The sequence below is a fragment of the Oryzias latipes genome, chromosome 8 (genome assembly GCF_053564925.1).
Source record: "Oryzias latipes strain Hd-rR chromosome 8, Olatipes_Hd-rR_3.1".
NCBI lineage: Eukaryota > Metazoa > Chordata > Actinopteri > Beloniformes > Adrianichthyidae > Oryzias > Oryzias latipes.
In genome coordinates this window covers 7988925-8011843 of record NC_136244.1, presented here as the reverse complement: position 1 = coordinate 8011843, position 22919 = coordinate 7988925, and the positions used below count along the sequence as shown (strand labels likewise).

Here is a 22919-nt window from a genome sequence, read left to right as displayed (position 1 = left end):
TCGAAGCTCTGTTTGTTTACAACGGACTGCAGAATATCTTCTTGTATGGTAGTATCGTAATTTGTCCAGACCAATCACTATTTGACACGTCAACGGACAAACGGACAGCCAATCACATAATGTGACGTCAGCACTAGTCGAAGGTCCCCGAACGGTTGGTGCAGGCCGAATGGTTATGGCACCTACACCCTTTTTCCAAGTTCATCCAGAGAAGCTTTTCAGTAGTTATAGGTAAGCCTGTGGTTGTACTGGGAAGCACCTATGACTGAAGCAGTGGGGGTGTCAGGGGGTTCAAATCCTAGTCTCAATAGCTTTTTCACTGTTTTCTTGGATCGTTTGGCAAGACCCAACCCCTTTATTGTGGAAAACTGGAAGATTGCTTTAGGTAAAAGCATTTGCCTTTACATGTGAAGTCAAAATCACCCAGAACTGTTTGATTGATTCAACATAATGTTTCCCACATATTAATTAGGTAGTCAAGTTCAGCTTGCAGGTTTTTGGTCAGGTTGTTAACCGCACCCAAAAACTTGCTTTTGTCTGACTTTTTCAGCTTTTGGCCTTTCTTTTCTGTGAAATAAAGATCAATCTGACTAGAAAAGGCCTTCAGCAGGATTTCAGATGTCATTCCACTAAGGTGAAAGAGAGAAATTCCTCCATCTGTGTTCATGTTATTTTTAAAAACATTCTGCGACAGTTCTGCCATCCTCACAGCGTCCGGGTGAGCCCCATAAAACTGGGAAATCTTGTATCTTTGGAGTTCTTTCATCAATGTGAAAATGAAAGCGAGGCAGTGTTCCATGTCAACAACATTTGATTTATAGTTGTTCACGAGTTCCTCCACAGTGGATCGGTTTACCATCTTCTTGTTGGTTTTAAACGCATGAGCGCCAAAGCCTCCAGCTGATGCTGCAACACCAGCCCCAACAGCTGTAACAATCAGTGAGGTGCCCATGGTAACTGGAGCCAAGGCAATGCCTACCACCGCAGCCACGCCTCCCACAGCACATGTGGTGCCTCCAGCGATCCCCATGGCCTTGTTCGTTTTCTTCATCTTTTCTAGTTGTGCACAAATGGCCTGGAAGCTTTTGATGCCTTGCTCAAGGCTTTCCTTACGTTTCATCATGAGGAGGTTGTAGAGACGGCGGGCCTTTCTCAAGTTCGTGGCTTTCTCTTCAAATGATCTGGCAGAGAGTGATAAGACACAAACAGATCCTTAAATTTCATAAGACAAGTCACTGTAACATTGTAAGATGTATAACTAAATGGCCAAAAAAATAAATATCGTCAATAAAAATAATAGACAAAAGATTCCTTTCAAACCATTTGAAGTGACATTCTGACCCATCAGTTGACCTCACAGATGTCAAATAACACTGTCATCCATCTGGGAGCCTTGCTATAAGTTCTGCTATTATACAATCTAACTAGTATTTCTGCACCACACTCTGAAATAACACAGAACTGCTGTGGGTGTATTGTACAAGCGAGTCGCTGGGGTATTCAGGGGAAAACCGTTTCAACAATCTGTATTTGGCTAAGTTAGGCCCACGACACTGACACGGAACTACCCCACACCCCAGCTCTATGAACACATGCTGCGAATTTAGCTTTCCCACAATTCCGTGTGCTGCACTTCTCCGCTTCTCTAACAAATCATCCTGTGCTTTTTTGATCAATTTATTTCTGTTTGCCTTCACCAACAGCAAGAATATCTGCTCTTGATTATAATTCTATGTAAATCTCCATTTAACAAGCTGATTTTACATGGTGTCAGAATGTGCTGAAGTGAAGCAGAACACCAGACGTATGAGGGATCCCTGCATGTCCATCCATTCAGATTCTTGGGATATGGAAGAACATCACATGTTGCTCATATGTCTCCCACCACTGTCTCTGTCCATTACCCTCCCATCTCGTCCACCAACCTTGTCAGGTGAGAAACTGCTTTGGCACATTTTGGTTTTTATTTAATCTACAACTGGGTTTTCTCTTTTCAGCTGCAGATGCGGAGGTGGGTTTGAACCAAAACCACCACTTCCATGCAGCACCTCTCTAATAACATCTCTGCTTTTCCAACTTTTATCAGTCTTTTAGAAATTTCAATTTACTGAAGGAAATTGGAGTTTTTTGAAATATTCTTTCACACAAACCCAGTCACAGTTCTTACCTGATTTCTTCCTCCAGTCCGAGGCCATATATTGGTGATATGACATTAGCCGATTGACCTAGAATTACCACAAAGAAACCACTAAGAATAACAGGTATTCACTGGTAAATACTGACAATTTCCCCAAGTTATCCTTTCGATTTTAATGCGTTCGATGTTGCACTCACTGGATACAGTTTTTAGCCATTTCAGCAGCTCAGTGATGTCCTGGTAGAAGGAAGTTTTTATGTAAGAATTGGTTATAAACAGATTCGTATACTTTATTTAAAGTGAAAGAAAGAAGCTTACATTTGTGTTTAATGCATATATGGAGTCATAGTTGTTCAGCTCAGAAGTTGGTTGCAGTTGTGGATGAGGTTCAAGCCTCCTTGATTTCTGGAAGAGTTTTTTTTTCATAATGATTAAAAATAAATTCAATCATTGACCATTTTGGCGTTTGAAAATGTTGAGTGTGCACATTCGGCTTTGCCTTATTATGTATACTTTGTCTCTCTCACCTTATCGTTCGCGTTATCTGGAATAACTCTGAGGTATGCATGGCGACTCTCATTGTAGTAGTTTGAAGCAGGCAGTGGTAAAGGTGGGGGGACTGCCTGTTACACAAAAAAGGAGAAGCTTTATTTTTTCAGCTCAGGTGAGAATGTGAATGACATCGTGTTCCAAATTATTATGCTAATGATATTTTTCTGTTATTTTCTAAATACTCAATGCGAATGGCAGTGAGCATAATTTTGAAGTATTTTTCAATATATGCACTAAACATTAGTGCATATATTGAATGTTATTGAAGAAATCTCCTAAAGATAATACTATTTTTCAAGAATATAAAAAGCCCTCCAATGCACTGTTCCACATTATTACACTCAACAGTTTCACAACATTTCAGAGATTCCAAACAACTGAAAATGATAACTTGTTGAATTTGCTGCATTAGGAGGTCATATTTAGTGAAAACAAAACATATTTCAATCCGAAACATCATAGTAGGTCAAGATACATTTAAACAGAGGACCTCGTATTTCTTGCATCTATTAAACTTGTGAGTTTTTGGAGAGTTTCTGCTTGAATTTCTTCAAGGTTTACGTACAACTGTAAGCCTCTGGCTTGCAGGTGTATGTGGATCCTGGATCCTACACCTTGATGAGACTCCAGAGACACCAGCAGCTTCAAATATGTGCTTGCTGCTTTGTAATGGTATTTTAGTAGCTGCTCTCTTGATCAAAAGTTTTTGTCTGGCAGAAACCTTCCTCATTCTGCCTTTATCTGGACCAGCCCTTGTGTGCTCTGAATCAGCCACAAATCTCTTAATATATAGTACGATGACCAGCTATCACATTGAGTCTTTGAGCACCTTTCAGCATATCCCCTCAGGGGACGCACAGCGAATCAAATTTAACTGATTCGGACAAGTGGTTTGGCAAAGATTTTTTTTTTTACGCCCCTCCTGACACAACCCTGTATTTCATCCAGGCTGGGGAACGGCACAGGGAGGACTTGGGCCGCCTTTTGGCTACATAGTTAGGCAGTGGCGTGAAGGGTCTTGCCAAAGTACTCACACTGGATGAAGCTCATTGCTCTGGGAATCAAACCCTGATTGCCCGTGTACAAGTCCAACACTTAACATGAAAGTTCGGGGGAAATAAAATTTCTTACCAACAAAAAAAAAAAAACATCTGTTCTGCACTTTGTGCCACTAAAGAAAATGTATCAAATTTCCTTAAATTATGAATCAGTTATTTCTAAATTGCATTGTTATTGTAGTTCTTTCTGAGTGAAAACAAACGTCTTCATTTAATAATTAAAAGTTGATGGATCTTTTTTTTTTAATGTTTGTTGTTACTACGTGAGTCTCTAAATTTGACATGTTTTTGTTTTCAATTTCCCCCTTCTTTGCATAAAGTAAATAAAACATTGATTAAAACCACAACTACAACTACTACAATGATTTAAATAAATCAATAAATCAAATCAAATCAAATCAATGAGTTTGATAAATATGTGTAAATTCTTTATTGCTTTGACCACAATGTTTGAAATAAATCAATAACTCAAATAAATCAAAAACCAGGAAATGAGATCATCTTGCATGTCTGCCCCAAAGCCAAAAAGCTTATTTTAAAAAGTATTTTTTGTATTATGCTCTGTATTATTCCAGTTAAATAAATATATCTAAGTGTCTTGGAAAAATGTTATCCGTTTTTAGACAAGCTAATGATTTTCTGAAACTGTAAAATGTCACTTGAGATAAAAACTTTTTTTCCTGTTGTTTTATCTTCATTATTACACAGCATTCGAAATCTTTTTTCATTTTTTTTAACCAAAGCTATGATTAAGTAAAATTATTAAAAGAGAAATTAGGTATTTGTTTCAATCTCTTAATATTGTTTGCCTTACCTCTGAAGTTTGATTCTGAGCTGTGGGTGGTATGTCATAACAAAGACTGGAGGAGGAAGAAGAGAGTTGTCGATTTCTAGCAACAGGAGTTGGTCTGTCAGAAATCGGAGGCCGTGGCTGTAAGAGAAAAAAATCAGGGTTAATCTTTGAACTTTTATCACTAAGTTAATTTATTTGGGTTGGGAAACCCCAACCGACTGACAAAACTATGATATGACCCTAAATTAGGAGTTGGAGCAGTTGGTTTGGAACTGCTCTTTAAAAAAAAGTTTTTTCTTTATCTTTAATGTTATTTTTTTGTTTGTTTTTTTAAATATATTTTTGTATTGTTGCTTAAGTTTGTCCAGCTTAAGTTTGTTAAACTGGTGCGGATGATCCAAGTTCCAGTTCCAGCCTTGTCCGCCCATGTATCAAAGTGTCCTTGGGCAAGACACTGAACCCCACATTAATTCTGGTGGTTATAGGTTGGTGCCAATGTTAGACAGCGGATCATTGTGTAAATGTGTGTGTCATTGGGTATGAATGGGCCCAAAGTGACCGAAAGGTGCTTTGGGTCTTATAAACAGCGTGATATTTCAGTCAATTCCTAGAGTCTAGTAGCCCTACATCTACATTCTGTGTAGATGTAGGGCTATAGCATTCACCACCAATGCCCTAAAAGGTCAGATGACCTATGCTGGTTCAGTCAGCAACTGGACATCTATAGGTTTGCCTTACCTCTGAAATTTGATTCTGAAGTGTGGGTAACATGTCATAATAAAGATTGGAGGAGGAAGAATTTCCAGGAACAGGCGTTGATCTGTCAGAAATAAGAGGCTGTGGCCGTGACAGAAAAAAATCAGGTTTAATGTTTGAACTTTTACCAGTAATGACATTTTTTTGTTACAATTACTAACCCCAAAGGTCTGACAAAAAGCTATGATATGACCCTAAATTAGGAGTTGAAGCAGCTGGCTTTGGACTTTTCTTTTTTTCTTTAATGTTTTTGTATTTTTGCTTAAGTTTGTCTTGCTGGTGGGCAATACTTGAACAATAAAAGTGCATGAATTACTACTTGAACACTCAACCAGGCTCTTGATATTAACTCCTGTCAAATTAACTTCTGGGCAACCATGGTGCAGAGGTAGGGCCGTCAACCTCTGATCGGATAATCCCAGGTCCGGTTCCAGTTCCGGCCTTGTCTACAGTGGCCCAGAAGGGTTACAACACATTAACTTACCACACAACACATTAACTCACAACACAACACATTACCTTAACACACAACAGATTAACTCACAACGGAAGTAAGGCTGCAATTGAAGTGCTTTTATTCTGAAATTTCCACTGGGCTGAGCGGCTAACTACCTAACAAAAAGTAACGTCACAGTGAGCTGTGGAGGGAGCACCTTTTTTCTACAAAAGAAGGCAGCTAGCAGCAGTGTTCCCAAATTGGGCGGTTTTGGTTCTAAATTTGCGGGTAAAAATGGCTTTGGGCGGGTATGCATAATTTGGGCGGTTTTAGGATCGATTCAGTGTTTTTTTCCCCTCATGAATATATAATAGCGGACTACGTTAGGCCGTGTGGCTGTTGGAATCCTATGTACTGAAGCTCAGTGAACGGCAGAGACGCTTAATGGACCGGGCTCTGTCATCTAACCTGTTGCTGGGGGTGTGCAACGCCCCGCCCCGCCTCTTAGAAGTTTGTTCTTTAAAGCTTGATACCGTGGCTGCGTGTGGGCGGAGCTACCAGCTAAAGTTGTGGTCTGATCGCTACGTGGAGCTTGTCTGTGTCTATCAATGCATTGTAGACACAGAGAATGTGGAGAGATCAGGTTTATTATTTTCAAGAGTTCTGCATGTTAATCATTTTTCCTTGTTTGAGTTCATAAAATCATCCCATAGAAAGTCTCTGCTTTTTACTCCCGCAGTGAAAGCTGTGTCTTAATCTGACGCCCGTGTTTCCATCTGACAGAGTTTGAAGCCAAAGCCCCTCCCTCGCCTCTCTACCTGCTCATCTTCTGCAGCTTTGAACCGACCCTAAAACCGCCCAAATTATGCATTCCCACCCAGAGCCATTTTTACCCGCAAATTTAGAACCAAAACCGCCCAATCTAGCAACACTGCTGCTAGCTTGTCTTGTAGAAAAAAGGTGCTCCCTCCACAGCTCACAGTGACGTTACTTTTTATTAGCGTAGTTAGCCACTCAGCCCAGTGCAAATTTCAGAATAAAAGCACTTCAATTGCAGCTTTACTTCAGTTGTGAATTTATGTGTTGTGTTGTGAGTTAATGTGTTGTGTGTTAGGTTAATGTGTTGTGTTGTGAGTTATTGTGTTGTGTTGTGAGTTAATGTGTTGTGTGGTGAGTTAATGTGTTGTGTTATGAGTTAATATGTTATGTTGTGAGTTAATGTGTTGTGAGGTAAGTTATTGTGTTGTGTGTTAAGTTATTGTGTTGTGTTGTCACCCTTCTGGGCCACGGTACTTGTCTGCTCATGTATCAAAGTGTCCTTAGGCAAGACCCCCCACATTGATTCTGGTGGTTATAGGTTGGTGCCAATGTTAGACAGTGGAGCCGCTATCAGCGCGTAAATGTGTGTGTCAATGGGCATGAATGGGCCTAAAGTGAGCATAAGGTGCTTTGGGTAGTAAAGCACTATATACGTATACACTATTTACCACTCTCACATTGTAGGACAAACTTCGGGGGGGGGGGGGGGTAAGGAAGGTACATTGGGGTTAAAAAGACAAAGTACAGTAGAACAGCTTAAGTGTGTGAGTAGTATGACATTTCAGTCAGTTCCTAGAGTCTAGTTGTCTTACATCTACATGCTGACAACGTTAGCATTCACCACAAACCCCCTCAAGGCTGGTTCAGTCAGCCCAGCGCGACTGATAAGGGTTTGCCTTACCTCTGAAGTTTGATTCTGAGCTGTGGGTGGTATGTCATAACAAAGACTGGAGGAGGAAGAAGAGAGTTGTCGATTTCTAGCAACAGGAGTTGGTCTGTCAGAAATCGGAGGCTGTGGCTGTAAGAGAAAAAAATCAGGTTTTAATGTTTGAACTTTTACCATTCAACTAATATTTTTCTTTTGTTAAGAGTTCTTCACATCAATGGGAAACCCCAAACGGCAGACAAAATGTTATGACATAACCAAAAGTTTGTCCAGCCGGTGGGCAACATTTGTAAAATAAGAGTAAATAAATTACTACTACTAAAATGAAGAAGAAGATGAAGGATTTCATTGTTTTTGAGGAATGGAAAGTTGTGGCTAAAACAGAGAAAAACATGCTTTTATATTTATTAATAAATCAGGACTTTTTTGATATTTACTTTACACCACATCAAAATTCCTGAACTCCATCTATACTCTAGGCCAGGGGTGCTGAAATCCAGGCCTCGAAGGCCAGCTAGTTTTCCAGAAACCCTACCTTATCTGCCGTTGATTACTAGTACCTGGATTAGGTGTGTTTAGCCAATAAGGAGCTTCAATGGCAGGATGGTTGGAAAACATCTAGGACACCAGCTTTCAAGGCCTGAATTTTGGCACCCCTGCTGGACTAAACTTAAACTGGTTTGTTTTGGGTACAAATTAAAAAGAACATGAAGGATTACAGAATTAATGTACAGTGGATTAAAAAAAAGTTATTTCACTTTAGAAAGAAAAGTTTGATCTGTGATATTCATCATAGATGCACTTCAACTGTGGTGAAGAAAATAAGTATTTGGTCAAAAACAAAATTTCCTTTAAATACTTTTTAGTATAACCTTGGTTGTCAATGACAGAGATCAAGAGGTTTCCTGTAGATCCTCAATTGTGGTCCATTCTTCCAAACAGATATTTTCAAAAGAAGTGGGCAACAGATGTTAAACTCCCTTCACTGATTCTCTGTTGGACTGAGTTCTGGAGACTGTCTAGGCCTCCTGAGAATCTTGAAGTGTCATCAACAGGTTTGATGACAGAGCCCATTGGGCGTCTCTACCTGGTGCGTTCACGGAGCTTCAGTACAGCCGCACAGCCTAATGTAGTCCGCTATTATATATTCATGAGAAAACCGCCCAATCTGGCAACACTGATCCCGCGGGTTGTTTTTTTTTGCCGCCCGTTCCCCCCCGCAGCACAATTCAAACCGCCCGCTCCCGCGAGATTTGCGTTGGGTCCGGCGGAACCCAATCCAAACGCAGCCCTCTAGTCAGTAGGCTAAGCAGTGATTGGTCGAAATTCGGCTTAGTCATCATTTTATTGACAAACACTCTCACCAATCTGGAGTGAACTTTTTGGAAGTCCCCACACACCTTCCACCGAGAGCGGCTTACACAAAATCTGTCAAACATTTTGAATGTTCAACGTGTGACCAAATACTTTTATTGAGGTATCTGATTGGCCAGTTTTTAAACTTGAATGACTTGCACTACAGAAAAAACATCGTGAAAAAAATAAAGATTAACAAGAATGTGTTTAAAAAAAGGTAGCAGAGCGAGAATGGTATTTCTGACAAATAGCCATTACTCTATATAGTTCTATGGGATTTTGGCTTGCTGGAGTCAGCGCATACTTCCTATTTAGAACGTCAGGGGGGAGGAGTCATTCAATCCAAATCTCATACACAGTCAATGATTGGACATCACGCAACCATGATTCCCAAGTTTAAAAATTACTCCATGTTAATCTGTGAATCAGACCCATATTGTATGACCTCCTCCACCTAAAATCGCCCCCAAGAGACAGAAGACCTACCTTGGCTTGGTCAGCCCCACTGGAATCCTGGGGGTTTCCAGAAAGTGCTGGTGGGACAGGTCTCTCTTTCTGTGCCCCGATGAAGCTGACTGACAACCGTTTGTTTTGCTGAGGTAATTCAGAGTATCTCTAGACAACAAAATATATGAATATGAGAGCATTGAACAGAGGAGCTTCAACCTAAAACCTTCATTCTTAAACCAGTCAAAGCAAACATACAAAGTTTGCATCAAAGTTTGGAATACACCATATTAACCCAGTCCTTTTCTGGATCATTCTCATTATTTCAGGGCAAATATAGATAAGTTCTCAGTCAATAATTGGACACCAGGCAACCTTGATTCCCAAGTCTAAATACTCAACTCAATTTATCTGGGAATTAGCCCGAAATGAGAGGATCTCCTCCACCTAAAATCCCCCTCAAGTCAGCCCAGTGACACGGTTTGCTTGTTTTGTTTTTGGTTTTCACTCTGTGATCTTGTGCAGGTCTGCTGTGGCTTCTTCCTCTTGCTCCGCCCACTCTCCTGTGCTTCCTGCTGGAGTCCACAGCTGGCCCTTGTTAGTTCATTGGGTTGTCTGTCTATTTAAGCCACCTTGTTTTGTATCTCTTTGTTGGAGCGTTTGTGTTCTACACCTTGGTTTTGGTCTACTGTTATTAAACAGTCTTCAAACTTGGCCTTTGTATCCAGTATTACTCTGCATCTGGGTTCTTGAGCTGTAAACCGTAACATTACACTCCAACCAACATGACAGACCCAGCAGTTTTCTCAGGCTTGTGATGTCCCGTTGCCTCCAGCAGATGGAGCCATTCCACCCGATTGCCTCACTTGTCCAGGACTTGCATGGCTGCCTGTCTGAACTGCTGGAGCTTCATGGTCGTACGACATGTCTGGAGCAGCTTTCACCTTCACCCCGACAGATAAGACTTGGTTCTCCTGAACTTTTTGATGGGACGGCTGAAGACTGCCAGCCCTTTCTTGTTTCGTGTCGGCTTCAGTTTGATTTCAACCCCAGTGAGTTTCCATCCGAAAAGAGCAAAGTAGCCTATGTCCTAAGTTTTTTGACGGGAAGAGCAAAACGATGGGGTTTGGCTGAGTGGGATCGGGCGGCGCCCCATTGCTGTTCCTTCAGTGCTTTTTCCACTCAGCTTTTGATGGTTTTCGACCCCTCCAAGTCTCACCGAACAGCTGCTTCTCAACTCCTCCGGCTGACCCAGGGGTCCAGCACTGTTTCCGAATATGCAGTAGAGTTTCGCACACTTGCTGCCAGCACTCGTTGGCCTAACGAGGTGCTTGTGGATGTGTTCCACCAAGGACTTTCTAGCTCCTTAAAGGACGAGCTAGCAGCGAGGGAGGTTCCTGAAGATTTGGAGGCCCTGATTGATCTCGCCACCCGGATCAACCGACGCATGAGAGAGAGAGAGCTCTGGAACGGATCGTTCCTGGCCCTACGACACATCACGAACGTCAGCGACCGACACCACCTGTTCCTACCCATCGTATTCCAGATGACTGGACTCCGTCCTCTGAGACTCCTCCGGAACCCCTGCAGGCAGTCTTGGGGCAGCTATCTCCAACAGAACGACAGAGACGCATGAGAGGTGGCTTGTGTCTTTACTGCGGGACACCCGGCCACTACGTCAGAAGCTGTCGGGCAAAACACCAGGGCTCATCAGTGAGAGGGCAACTGGTGAGCCGCGTTTCTCTGTTTTCTCCGCCCTCTCGGCCTCCAACGACGATTCTGGTGGCTTGTGATCTGCGGTTGGGTGAGTTCGAGACTCTTATTGACTCTGGTTCTGATGGAGACTTGATATCCCAAGAGGTGGTGGACAGGCTGAGGATACCCATAGATCCCCTGCCTGCTGCCCTGTTCATCAATGCCATCAATGGAGCACTCATTCACAGAGTGTCCGCTCGCACCATCCCTGTTAAAGTGACAGTCTCTGGAAATCATAATGAACTGATGTCTTTTTTTGTTGTTGAGTCAATGAAGCCCCCTGTCATTTTGGGCTATCCATGGCTTTGCCGACATATCCCTCACATAGACTGGGTTAGTGGCAGGATTTTGTCTTGGAGTCCATTCTGTTTGTTGAACTGTTTGAATGCTTCTACATTACGTTCTTCTGTCCAGAACACACCTGCTCCAGAACCTCCTGACCTTGGCAAGGTTCCTTCTGTTTACCATGACTTAGGTGATGTGTTCTGTAAGACTCGGGCCAAGTCCCTTCCCCCACACCGTCCCTATGATTGCTCCGTGGATCTGCTCCCAGGAACTCAACCACCCAAAGGCCATCTGTACCCCTTGAGCCCTCCAGAGCGTAAAGCGATGGACCAATATCTTCAGGAGAGCCTTCAGGCAGGAATAATTCGCCCTCCCTCCTCCCCAGCAGGAGCAGGTTTTTTCTTTGTTGGCAAACGTGATGGTGGTTTGCGTCCCTGCATCGACTACAGAGGACTTAACAGCATCACAGTTCGCAATACTTACCCTCTACCCCTGCTAAGTACTGCTTTTGATTTATTGAAGGGGGCTAACATCTTCACCAAGCTGGATCTCCGCAGTGCCTACCACTTGGTGCGGATACGAGAGGGGGATGAGTGGAAAACGGCTTTCAACACTCCCAGTGGACATTTTGAATACTTGGTTATGCCTTTTGGGCTAACTAATGCCCCAGCTGTGTTTCAGTGTCTCATAAATGATGTTCTCGGGGACATGATCAATAAGTTTGTTTTTGTTTACCTCGACGACATTCTGATCTTCTCCCCAGACTCTGAGACTCATGTGCAGCATGTGAGAGCAGTCCTTCAACGGCTTCTGGAGAATCAGCTCTACTGCAAGGCCGAGAAATGTGAGTTTCACACCACCAAGACAATATTTCTCGGTCATGTGATATCTCCGGGTTCCGTTCATATGGACAATACCAAGGTCAAAGCTGTCTTGGATTGGCCCGAACCAACGGGAAGGAGACAGCTCCAACGCTTCCTTGGTTTTGCAAATTTCTATAGACGCTTCATCAGGAACTTTAGTGCCATTGCTGCCCCACTCCACAAACTAACGTCACAAAAGGTACGCTTCCTGTGGGATAATGATGCCAGCAAAGCATTTTCAGAGCTCAAACGACGTTTCTCTGTGGCTCCCATTCTGGTTCAGCCTGACACCTCCAAACAGTTTGTTGTGGAGGTGGATGCGTCTGACACAGGGGTGGGTGCGGTGTTGTCCCAGAGGGCATCTGATAGTAAGTTGCATCCCTGCGCGTATTTCTCCTGCAAGCTCACTCCTGCAGAGAGAAATTACGACATAGGGAACAGGGAGCTCCTCGCTGTTAAATTAGCTCTTGCAGAGTGGCGTCATTGGTTGGAGGGAGCTGAACACCCATTTCTCGTATGGACAGATCACAAGAACCTGGAATATATAAGAACTGCCAAGAGACTTAACTCTCGCCAGGCTCAATGGGCCTTGTTTTTTGACCGTTTCAGGTTTTCCCTGTCCTATCGGCCAGGGAGCAAGAATGCCAAACCAGATGCTCTGTCCCGGCAGCACAAGAGGGAGAGCGACTCTATAGTTTCAGATAAAGAGTGTACCATCCTTCCTCAAAACATGGTGCTGGCTACAACAAGGTGGGCCCTAGAGCGGAGGGTTAAAGCCTCTGTGTCTGATGACTCTGTAGTTCCATCTGGTTGCCCAACCCATTGTTTGTTTGTTCCCTCGAGTCTCTGTTCACAAGTTATCAAATGGGGACATTGCTCTCGTTTGGCCTGCCATCCTGGTGTCACTCGAACAATTTTCTTAGTTGGACAGCGATTCTGGTGGCCCACGATGACCTCTGACATCAGAGCATTTGTCTCCTCGTGCCCTGCATGTGCTAGTGCCAAGGTACCCCGAAGACCTCCTGCTGGCCTTTTACAGCCTCTCCCAGTGCCCTCCAGGCCATGGTCCCATATCGCTGTTGATTTTATAACAGGACTTCCAAACTCCAGAGGTTTTTCTGTAATTTTGACCATAGTTGACAGGTTCTCTAAGTTGGGCCGTGCAGTCCCTCTACAAAAACTACCCACTGCCAAAGAATTGGCAGAAGTGATGTCCAGAAACGTGTTTCGACTGCATGGTCTCCCTGCTAACATTGTTTCAGATAGAGGACCCCAGTTCGTGGCAGAATTCTGGAAAGAGTTCTGCAAGCTGTTGGGGATCACTCTTAGTTTGAGTTCTGGATTTCATCCACAAACCAATGGCCAGGTGGAGCGTTATAATCAAGATCTGGAGACCACCCTGCGTGCCATGTGTGCCAAGAGCCCTGGCACATGGACCAGGCAGCTTCCATGGGCTGAGTATGCCCACAAATCCTTAGTCAACAACTCTGGCTTCTCCCCGTTCCAGGCAGCCTATGGATATCAACCCCCGCTTTTCCCACATCAGGAAGAAGTGGCATCTACATCTGGTCCGGCTGCCTTTGTGAGACGCTGCCAGCGTACTTGGAGGAGGTTTAGAGCCAGTTTGCTGATGGAACCAGGAGCGGTTCACTGCTGTGGCCAACCGTCGCCGGTCCGCGGCTCCTGAGTACAAGGTGGGAGATAAGGTGTGGCTTTCCTCCTCAGACACACCCCTGAAAGGAGGTTCCAGAAAACTACATCCACGGTTCCTTGGACCTTTCACCATCACAAAGGTCGTCAATCCAGTAGTAGTGAGGTTGGACCTTCTGTCGACCTTGAAGGTCCATCCGGTATTCCATGTCAGCAAGTTGAAGCCAGTGAGGGAGAGCTGTCTTCAGACCACTGATTTGGAACCACCCCCACCGCGTTACATAGATGGTGGTCCTGTCTATTCGATCAACCAGCTTCTTGGCTCCCGTAGAAGGGGACGGGGCATTCAATACCTGGTTGACTGGGTGGGTTACGGACCTGAGCACCGTCAGTGGGTGCCTGAGAGACATATACTGGACGAGAACGTCATCGCCCGGTTTCATCGGGACAATCCCACCCAGCCTTGACGTCCGTCTGGTAGCCGGACGTTGGGGGAGGGGTTATGACACGGTTTGCTTGTTTTGTTTTTGGTTTTCACTCTGTGATCTTGTGCAGGTCTGCTGTGGCTTCTTCCTCTTGCTCCGCCCACTCTCCTGTGCTTCCTGCTGGAGTCCACAGCTGGCCCTTGTTAGTTCATTGGGTTGTCTGTCTATTTAAGCCACCTTGTTTTGTATCTCTTTGTTGGAGCGTTTGTGTTCTACACCTTGGTTTTGGTCTACTGTTATTAAACAGTCTTCAAACTTGGCCTTTGTATCCAGTATTACTCTGCATCTGGGTTCTTGAGCTGTAAACCGTAACACCCAGATCTTTGAAAACTGGAGTTTTACAGAGTTTTATTTAATTCAAAGTCTGGTAAATTCACGAGACACTGCATGATTATTGGCTTGATGAAAACTTGATAACACGTCTTACCTCTGGTGTTTGAATTGTGACCAAAGTTGGTGATGAAGAAGATGAAGAAGAAGGCTGATTTTGCCGTTTTTGGGGAATAGGAGGTTTTTGTTCAGATCTCTGAGTTTGGGACTGAAAAAAAAAACACATGCTTTTACATATCAGTAAAGATCTTTAAAAAATGACTTCACAACAGCCTGACTGCAGCTCTTGAGAGTGTTTTGTAAAATTTCAAGCTGATTTGCTGCTAAATTAGGAGTTAGAGCAGCTTGCTTCAGCTCTGTGGCAATTAAGGTCTCCAGTGGACTCCTGTGAGTGTTCACATCCTTCTGATTTGACAGGTTTCTCTTCCATACCAGTTTAGTACAACTAAATTTCCCTTGGGGGATTAATAAAGTTGATCTTGAATCTTGAATCTTGTATGAAAGCTGACTGATAACTGCTTAAATTACTGAGGTATATCAGAGTGACCCAAGACAATGCACCATTAAAGATCCTAGGACAGAGATGCTTCAAATCATTTTCAAATGCTATGTTCACACAGGACATGAGTCGTGCACTCTTAAATGTGCATTCTTGAACGCATATTTAGCCCATGGTGTTCACAATGGACAAGCAGGCAGGGGCTGCTTGTTCCTCTTTTTCTTTTTTTGAAACTTTTTGCAAGTCCGGTACCTACAGTTGAAGGAAGCTTGGTGTGAAATAGTGAAGTGGTGCAAGTCACGTGAATCTTGTTCCAGGCTTTTTCTTTCACATCTGTGTTCCACGATTATTCATTTCTCCAACATGATGAATTTTCAAACAGTTGGCATTTCCGTGAATTAGAGGGGTTGCCATTCATACGTCACTACCAAATCAGAGTTTGACCTGGTTTAACCGTCTATGTGCCTTCAATAGCCACACATTTTGTTTGGGAGAGTTTTTATTTTTTTCTACTTATCCCATCCAGCAGCTGTGCAAACAGATGAGGGCTGAAAGCTTTGTGTTGGACATATTTTACAGGGGATTATGAATCTTCTGACACGCAACATATATATTTGTATAAACTCATTTGGTAATTTAGGGTAAACTTTATTTATATTGATTATATTTGTATCCGTTTTTGTTGGGCTGGACAGAACGGAAGAAGAGGGAAGAAAAGAGATGGACGTTAGAGTCACCCCTAGACTCAGATGTGATGTGATCCCTGGCTTATGGTCTTTCCAAAGAACTCAGGGATCCGTCTCCCTGAGTGGAGAGAGGGCCACCCATGCGCCCATGGAGCAAGCACCCAAGGGACACAGCCACTGTTGCTGAGGGCCTAATTCCCCCCCACCAGGGATGGTGTAAGGGACAGAAGATCAGAAGTCCAACCTTCCTTGTGTGGTGTGTGTGGTTGTTTGTGTGTGCATGTTGGACACACAAACAACCAAGGGTCCCACATGTCTAAGGCGCAATTAAAACTAAGAGGGGAGGGGCCAAAATCCAAGCGGCAACCATAGGAGGGGTGGCCACATGAGGAAGGAGGGAAGGTCGGGGACAGCTGATAGACTGAACCTCGATTGTTGAAACAATCGTTTCTCAGGCCCCCGCAGCGTTGGGCCCCAGTCTCCCCAGCCCAGAGGCCCCATCGCTTGAGAGCTGACCCACCCTAGGCTCCACACCCCCCACCCTACACAAAGAGAGAGCAGCCAAGAAATACAGTAGCTGGTCCCAGGTGCAAGTCCAGGCCCCCGTCCCCCTAGTGAGAGTTCTGGTCAGGCAACGACGGAACCAAGGCAGCCCGACCAGTCAGGGCAGCCACCGATTGCCTCAGTGGAGACCCCAACCCACCAAACCTCCAAGGTCCCTTACCGATACTGGACCTCCCCTCCCACAGACCCCCCCCCAGGACAGAGCCACCGTGAGAGCGTTGAATGCTCAAGCCTGAATCACTTGTTTATGTGCATTTACATAAACTTTTCATTGAAAGTGGTTGCTTGAACATGCGTTAATATCATAGGAATATCCTGTTAATATTTGATGTCAGATTTTGTTCCTTTTTAACAGAACTGGTGTTTTTGGAGACTTACAACATTTTGAAAATGCCCGTAAATTGTGATCCATGGCTCGACAAATGATGTAGGAAGGCAATAAGATGTTTGTACCTCTGAAGCTTGAATCCTTGCAGATGATGGTGTTTCATTACCCTGAGCAGAAGAAGAAGGACTTCGCTGTTTTGGAGGAACCAGAGGCTTTTGTGGCTACATCAGAAAAAAAGGAAAGCGCTTTTTGTTTTGCTTGCACATTTCAAATCAAAACGTTCTTTTGTTCCTCTTGAGTGACTTGCAAAAAGCTAAGAAAGGAGGAGTTGGAGACTTTCTTTGTTGTGCAGATTCTCCTGTTGTCATGGGACCTACACCACACTTTTTGCAAACAATTAGAATATTTATTTATAGCTCTTGAATTACAGGCTAAACTTGAATGGATTATACATATTTCTATACTTTTTTCCTTTTCAGGCTTATTTTTTTGTGTGGTTTTCATGTTTTTCATGCAAATTTCTTTTAAGAACTCCAAAAGCGAATAACTACTCACAGGCTTCATCACAGCTCTAACCTCATCTTTTCGTGAAAGCTAGGAATATCTGCAATTAAAGTTGAAAAGCCACAAAATATCCGTGTCACAGATATGAGCCGTTTTGTTTATGGTCTCATCACGATATTTATCATCAGTCTGTGTGGGAGTCATAATTCAAAGTTATATTCAATTCTAAATTGAAAATTCAATTTACAATTTTGTAAATTGTAAATTGTTAAATGCATTATCATTTTAATTATGACATCAAAAACCCTTGACAATTTAAAATGCAATTGATTTGTTTTTATCACATTGAACTGTAATATTGCAAAATGTATTTTCATATTCCAAGTCTGAATTGTATGTTGAAATGTCAATTGAAAAATGCATTTTGAAATTGCATGATGAAATTACAAATTCAATTGTCAATTGAGAATTCCGTATTACTTTATATTATGACTCAAAAAAACTTCCATAACTGTTTTGTTCTTTCTACTTACTTTATCCACCAACATCAGAGCAAAACAGCGGGGAAGTATTAGTTATATTTACTAGTATGTGCTGTTTATTTTTATCGGTGGTGATGCAGAAAATGAGTTATGACGTTTTAGGATCCGCCTGTTGTGAGATTTAAATTTTGCTTTGCTGTACAGTAGATCCTCATGAAGTGGCAGAGACAGGCAGAGACCGTCAGTAAAGTACTGGAAAACAGCCTAGACAAACAATTTCTCATTAACTCACCCTAAATAATCTCAACAACATCCCTGGTGTTCATCAGTGATAAAACAAACTCAACAAAAATTCCGAAAATAGCAACACTCTAGCTTTTAAGGTGAACCAGTGTGTTTGAGTAATGCAAAATGTACTGTAGATGCATCCTTATCTTTTTACTTTAGGACTATAACTGCTGTAGTCCTAAAAAAATATTACAACGAAAACAGAAAAAAAGGAAATCAAGAGACCAGAAATAAATTATAGGGAAAGTTAGACTTCGCTGCTTCTAGTCCTAGGGTGTGGGTTTAAAAAACCCAAAATTAAACAGTGTAGACTGGTTAATATTTAATACTTCCTCAACGTTTTCCTCTGCAATCTTTGTGGATAAGGTAAGTAGGAAGAACAAAACAGACTGGTGATATCATGACGAGCACAGAAACAGAACACATCTACAATACAGACACAGTGTGGCTTTTCAACTTTGAATTGGAGGTCATCTTATAGTTTTAATGACCAGATGAGGTTAGTTAGTTTGTTGTTCTATGCTTTTGCAGTTCTTAAAAAATTTGAATGAAAAACACAAAGTAATAGAAAAAACTGAATGCACAATGCTTCCATTAAAAAAAACTGAAATTTGAACATGTCAAGGTTTTTCCATCTTATGTGGTGAAAATAAACTGGTTTAGAGTTTTACAAGCGATTGGATTCTCTGTTTTTCATAGTTGGTGTTTGTACAATTTTAAAATAAAGGAATTGTGTGTTTAGTGGCTTGATGTTAATGTTATAAGAGTATAGCTTACCTCTGAAGGTTGACTCTTAACTGGAGTGTCATAGGAAAAAGGAGCATTTTTTCGTTTTGGAGGAACAGGAGGTTTTATGTCTGAACGCAGAGGTTGGGGCTGTAAGAAGGAAAACAAATGTTGGCACTTTTCCCATCAAATGCTTTCAGTTTGGTTAGTGATGTAACTAAAGCATTTGAGAGGTTTCTCTACCTCAAGCACAGATGAAGTCTTTTATGAAGGAATAAAAAATCCTGCAGTACTGACCTCAGCAGATGGACCAGGTGTTAGTCTTGACTGATATTTGTCTGTTGGGTTTTTTTTGGCAGCTACTGGTGGTTTGGGGGCAGGACGAGGTGGCTGAGGCATCTGGTAAATTAAAAAAGAATTAGATCACTGGTGACATACAAACAAAAATGATGAAGGCTTTTCTTTTATTTTTCTCAAAATTGTGAGTGCATAAGAATGTCAGAAAGTCACAATCCCATTAGTAGTTTTTTCCTCAACAATTGACCCATCTCCTGGGGGATAAAGAGTAGTTGTACTCAGGAAGCATTTAGTGGTTAACCCCCCCAATTCCAAATCCTAAATGCTGACTGTCACACAGGTGGGCATTAGCTCCTATTTTTAAGAGTCTATAGTACGACTAGTATGACTGTGGATTTGAACGCACGACCTTCCAGTCTCAGAGCTGACACTTATCCACTGGGTCACAGAATTGGTTCAGAGAACATACAACCATCTAAATCCTCTTAACATACCTCTGTTTTGATTGAGTTAACTGCTTGGTGTACGTAGGCTTTGTTGGTGGCACTGACCTGGTTGTGAGCATCAATGATGTCGCTGAACTGAACTTTTTTTTTCCGAGATTGAGGTGCTGGTTTAACATCTGCTTGGACTCCATCAGTGCCGGAATCCTGAAGAAAAACAGCTGTTAGCTACAGGAAAAAATAAAAACAAAATAATTCTGAAATGACAACAAATCTGTTTTTACCAATAATGTGTCTGGATCTTCATAAATGTGCGGAGGTGATGACCTGCCACTTTGGGATGTCTTGAGAGGTTTTGTCAGCTTTAGGGTTGAAACCAGGAGAAAAAAAAATACTTTTACAAATAGAACCATCGACAAAAGAAATATGTGACAAGATAGCCAGATACAGGCCTGTTTAAGGCATATTGACTGCCCCACCAGATGTGATAGTGTGTTTAAGAATCTGACGCTCCCGCCGCGTGTGGGAGGAGCTACAGTCAAAAGTTTTACTCGCCCTCCTTATGAAAGACACGGAAGATGCTGAGAGATCCGGTTTTTAGATCAGTGAAAATAATTTCCTGCGGCACACCTGACCATCTCTTGCGGAACACTAGTGTGCTGTGGTACAGTAGTTGAAAAACTGCTGTCGTGCACTAGGTAGTGAAGGACACAACCTATGCCTGTTGTTTATTTGGTTTTATAAAAATGTTACCTTCTTGGACTCATAGAAACACCGCTATCAGAAATACTGCTATCAGCAAATCAAAGAAGTTTTAGCCTTTTGGACAAACAACTTCTGCCTTACATTTAATCTCCAAAATATCAGAGATGACCAATGAGAAAAATGTGGCCGGTTTGTTACTATTGTTTCAATCGCGACTGCAGAACGTCAACAGGTCCAAATCAGAACGCAGATAAGTAGGTTTTTCATAAATGTCTTTTCATTTTTGTACATCAGCCACAATGATCAATAATACCTTCAACTTATATTTATCTCATTAGCTTCTTCTGCTCAATTTTAGCCTCAAAACTTTTCAACTCCAGTTTTTGAAAACGCTTCCACAAAAGAAGTAGAGATCTTTTGGTGCCACAATCATCCAAAAAGACATCTTGGTCACATTAGAAGGAGTATTATGCTCTAAATGAAATTATGAAGGCTTCCAAAAAGTTTTAAGGAATATTGTTTTATGTTTTATGCTTAAGTTGTAATTTTTGTGATGTTTGTGAGCCTTAGGAAGCTGCAGTAAATGTCCCTGGGAAACAGATCATCTTTATACATTTTAAAAAATGTAACAAAATAAAAATGTTACAGACTTTAAAGAGAAAAAAGTCCCAACCCAGTTAAGTTCTTAATTATTAACCCAAAACAATTCAATTAACGTTTTGTTTTTATAGTTATATAAGTGCAGATATTATTTACAAATGCAATTCCACATCACCTTATGATTCCCAGCACAATATATTATTGCGCTTCAGCAACACTGGATATACATATTTTCGACTTTCGATATTTTATCTTTTATTTAATGTTTTAAATTTTAGATTTAAAATGGATTTAAATGTATTTAAAATTTAAATCCTGACTTTTAAAATCTTCAAAACACACCAACAGTATCATAATTTCATTGTGCATAAAATGACAAAATAGAAAATTCTGATTCAATGGTTATTCCAAACGTCTAAATTTCTCTACACACACCAGACTTGTGTCCAGATCTTTTTCAGTCTTGCTTAGTTAATTTCTCTTTTTGAAATGTTTAAATTATAGGTTTGTGGATCATGGCTGCAAACTGAATTTCAGAAAATCAAATAGTGCTGTTGTTCTAAAGTGGGGTCACAAGTGTCTCTGTCAGGTTTTTCAATCAACAGCATGTTAAATCAAACCATAATAAACTTCCACATATTCTGAAATGTACAGTATAGTTTCCAAATTTAGCTTCAAGGAAGCTATCTCTCAAATTCTTAAAATAAAACCCCTTCTGTAACTTCTAAGCACAAAAAAGTTATCTGTAATCTTTTTTTTTTAGTACTTTTTGTCAAATTTACCGTCTGGACCCTGTTAGACAGGAATGATTCTTACCGCCATGCTGCAGGTTCAAAACCCTTGGTCCTCAGAGTCCCTGACTGTGAGTTCTCTGTCATCCACAGGTGTTCTTCTCAAGTATAGTGGTTCCCCACAACACATATTACAGGTTTACACTTCTCCTCTTGGCTTAGCATTAAGGAACTGATGCTAGAAGTTTCATAGACAAAAAGTATGAGGGTGGAGTCTAACCAAAACAATAGATGAGTTGACACATTTTGTCCCATAAACACTTCAGAGTGAATGAAACTGATCCAACTTCATATGACATGCAATGTCTGATTTAGTGAGCCCAGTTAATCTAATCTGCAGAATTAATATTATTATCATATAATTAGCAAGAAAATATCTAATTAGAATCAGTGACTTTATTGTAATGGAGTTATAAGCGTTCTAAACCCTGTGTGGGACGTTTGTTTAAGCACATCAGGGATGGTGTCCTTTCACGTCAGAATTCCCCCTGTGTCTTTAACACATTTTTCGGTTATACAATAACTGATGATCTGTGTGTCTATGCTGCGTGCCAGTCTGTGCAGCTTCACGTCACTACAGATTGTATCTGAAAGTCACTCAGCAGGCCGAACCACTTCAGGTTTCATCTCCAGGTTTTTCCTTCATCATAAGCTTTGTTGCATTTTGCGGAATTTGTTGCCCAAAGAATTCCCAAAAAAGGAGGAAGACAATGAGTTTCAAACTGCCCCCGTTTCTGCTTTAATCAAGGTAAACCATAATGACTTCCCTTAAATACAAAGTCTCTCTCACTTTTATGTAGCAGATGTTTCAGTATGTTTTTGATTTGATTTGAATTGGTTTATTTCACGCAATCAAATAAGAATAATACACAAAAACAATACGATCATCAGTTATACATTCGTGCAATAACTAATCAAACTTTGGATAATTAGACATATTAATAAATATTGCTTGAAAGGGAGTGGAAGGAAGCGAACTTATATAATCCCACCCCTGTTCTACCGTAACCATTTTATAACATGATTTATCATTATCCGGTTCCAAACTTTTATCAGACAGAATTAAGAATCTCGAAGTATCAATAAAACCCGGAACCGGAAAGCATAGTTTCGGTATGTTTGTCTTTGTTTTGTTTTCTTGAACCTGAAAGCTGCCCAAACTCTATCTAGTTATTTTATTGGGAAAGGGAGTCATTTCTCCCCACTGTCGTCAAAAGTCCACTACAGTTGTTTTAACCACCATAAATTGGTTCATCCTTCTTCCACAATTTTAAAGTGTTCACATATATTCACCAGTCACTGTATTAGGTAACGTCTTGCTAGTTCCAGGTTGGACCCCCCCTTTGCCTTCAGAACTACCTTAATCCTTAATGGTGGTATAGATTCAACAAAGTACTA

At 41.7% G+C, this 22919-nt stretch overlaps 1 protein-coding gene across 2 annotated transcripts; it reads right to left on the bottom strand.

Moving 5' to 3' along the window:
- Positions 1-1088: 1088 nt before the first annotated feature.
- Positions 1089-19775, bottom strand: LOC105354618 (uncharacterized). 2 transcript variants are annotated; one of them, XM_078951399.1, is made up of 14 exons: positions 19534-19775; positions 18983-19084; positions 18737-18835; positions 16811-16906; positions 14706-14816; positions 9280-9408; positions 7453-7569; positions 5279-5377; positions 4562-4678; positions 2665-2760; positions 2456-2542; positions 2335-2374; positions 2168-2225; positions 1089-1181 (listed from the first exon to the last, which is right to left on the bottom strand). In XM_078951399.1, the coding sequence occupies exons 3-11, from the start codon at positions 18781-18783 to the stop codon at positions 2491-2493; spliced, it is 864 nt and encodes a 287-aa protein (XP_078807525.1). In that variant the 5' UTR covers positions 18784-18835; positions 18983-19084; positions 19534-19775; the 3' UTR covers positions 1089-1181; positions 2168-2225; positions 2335-2374; positions 2456-2490. The 2 variants fall into 2 exon arrangements, with proteins under 2 accessions (XP_078807525.1, XP_078807526.1); XM_078951400.1 differs by lacking the exon at positions 5279-5377.
- Positions 19776-22919: the final 3144 nt, after the last annotated feature.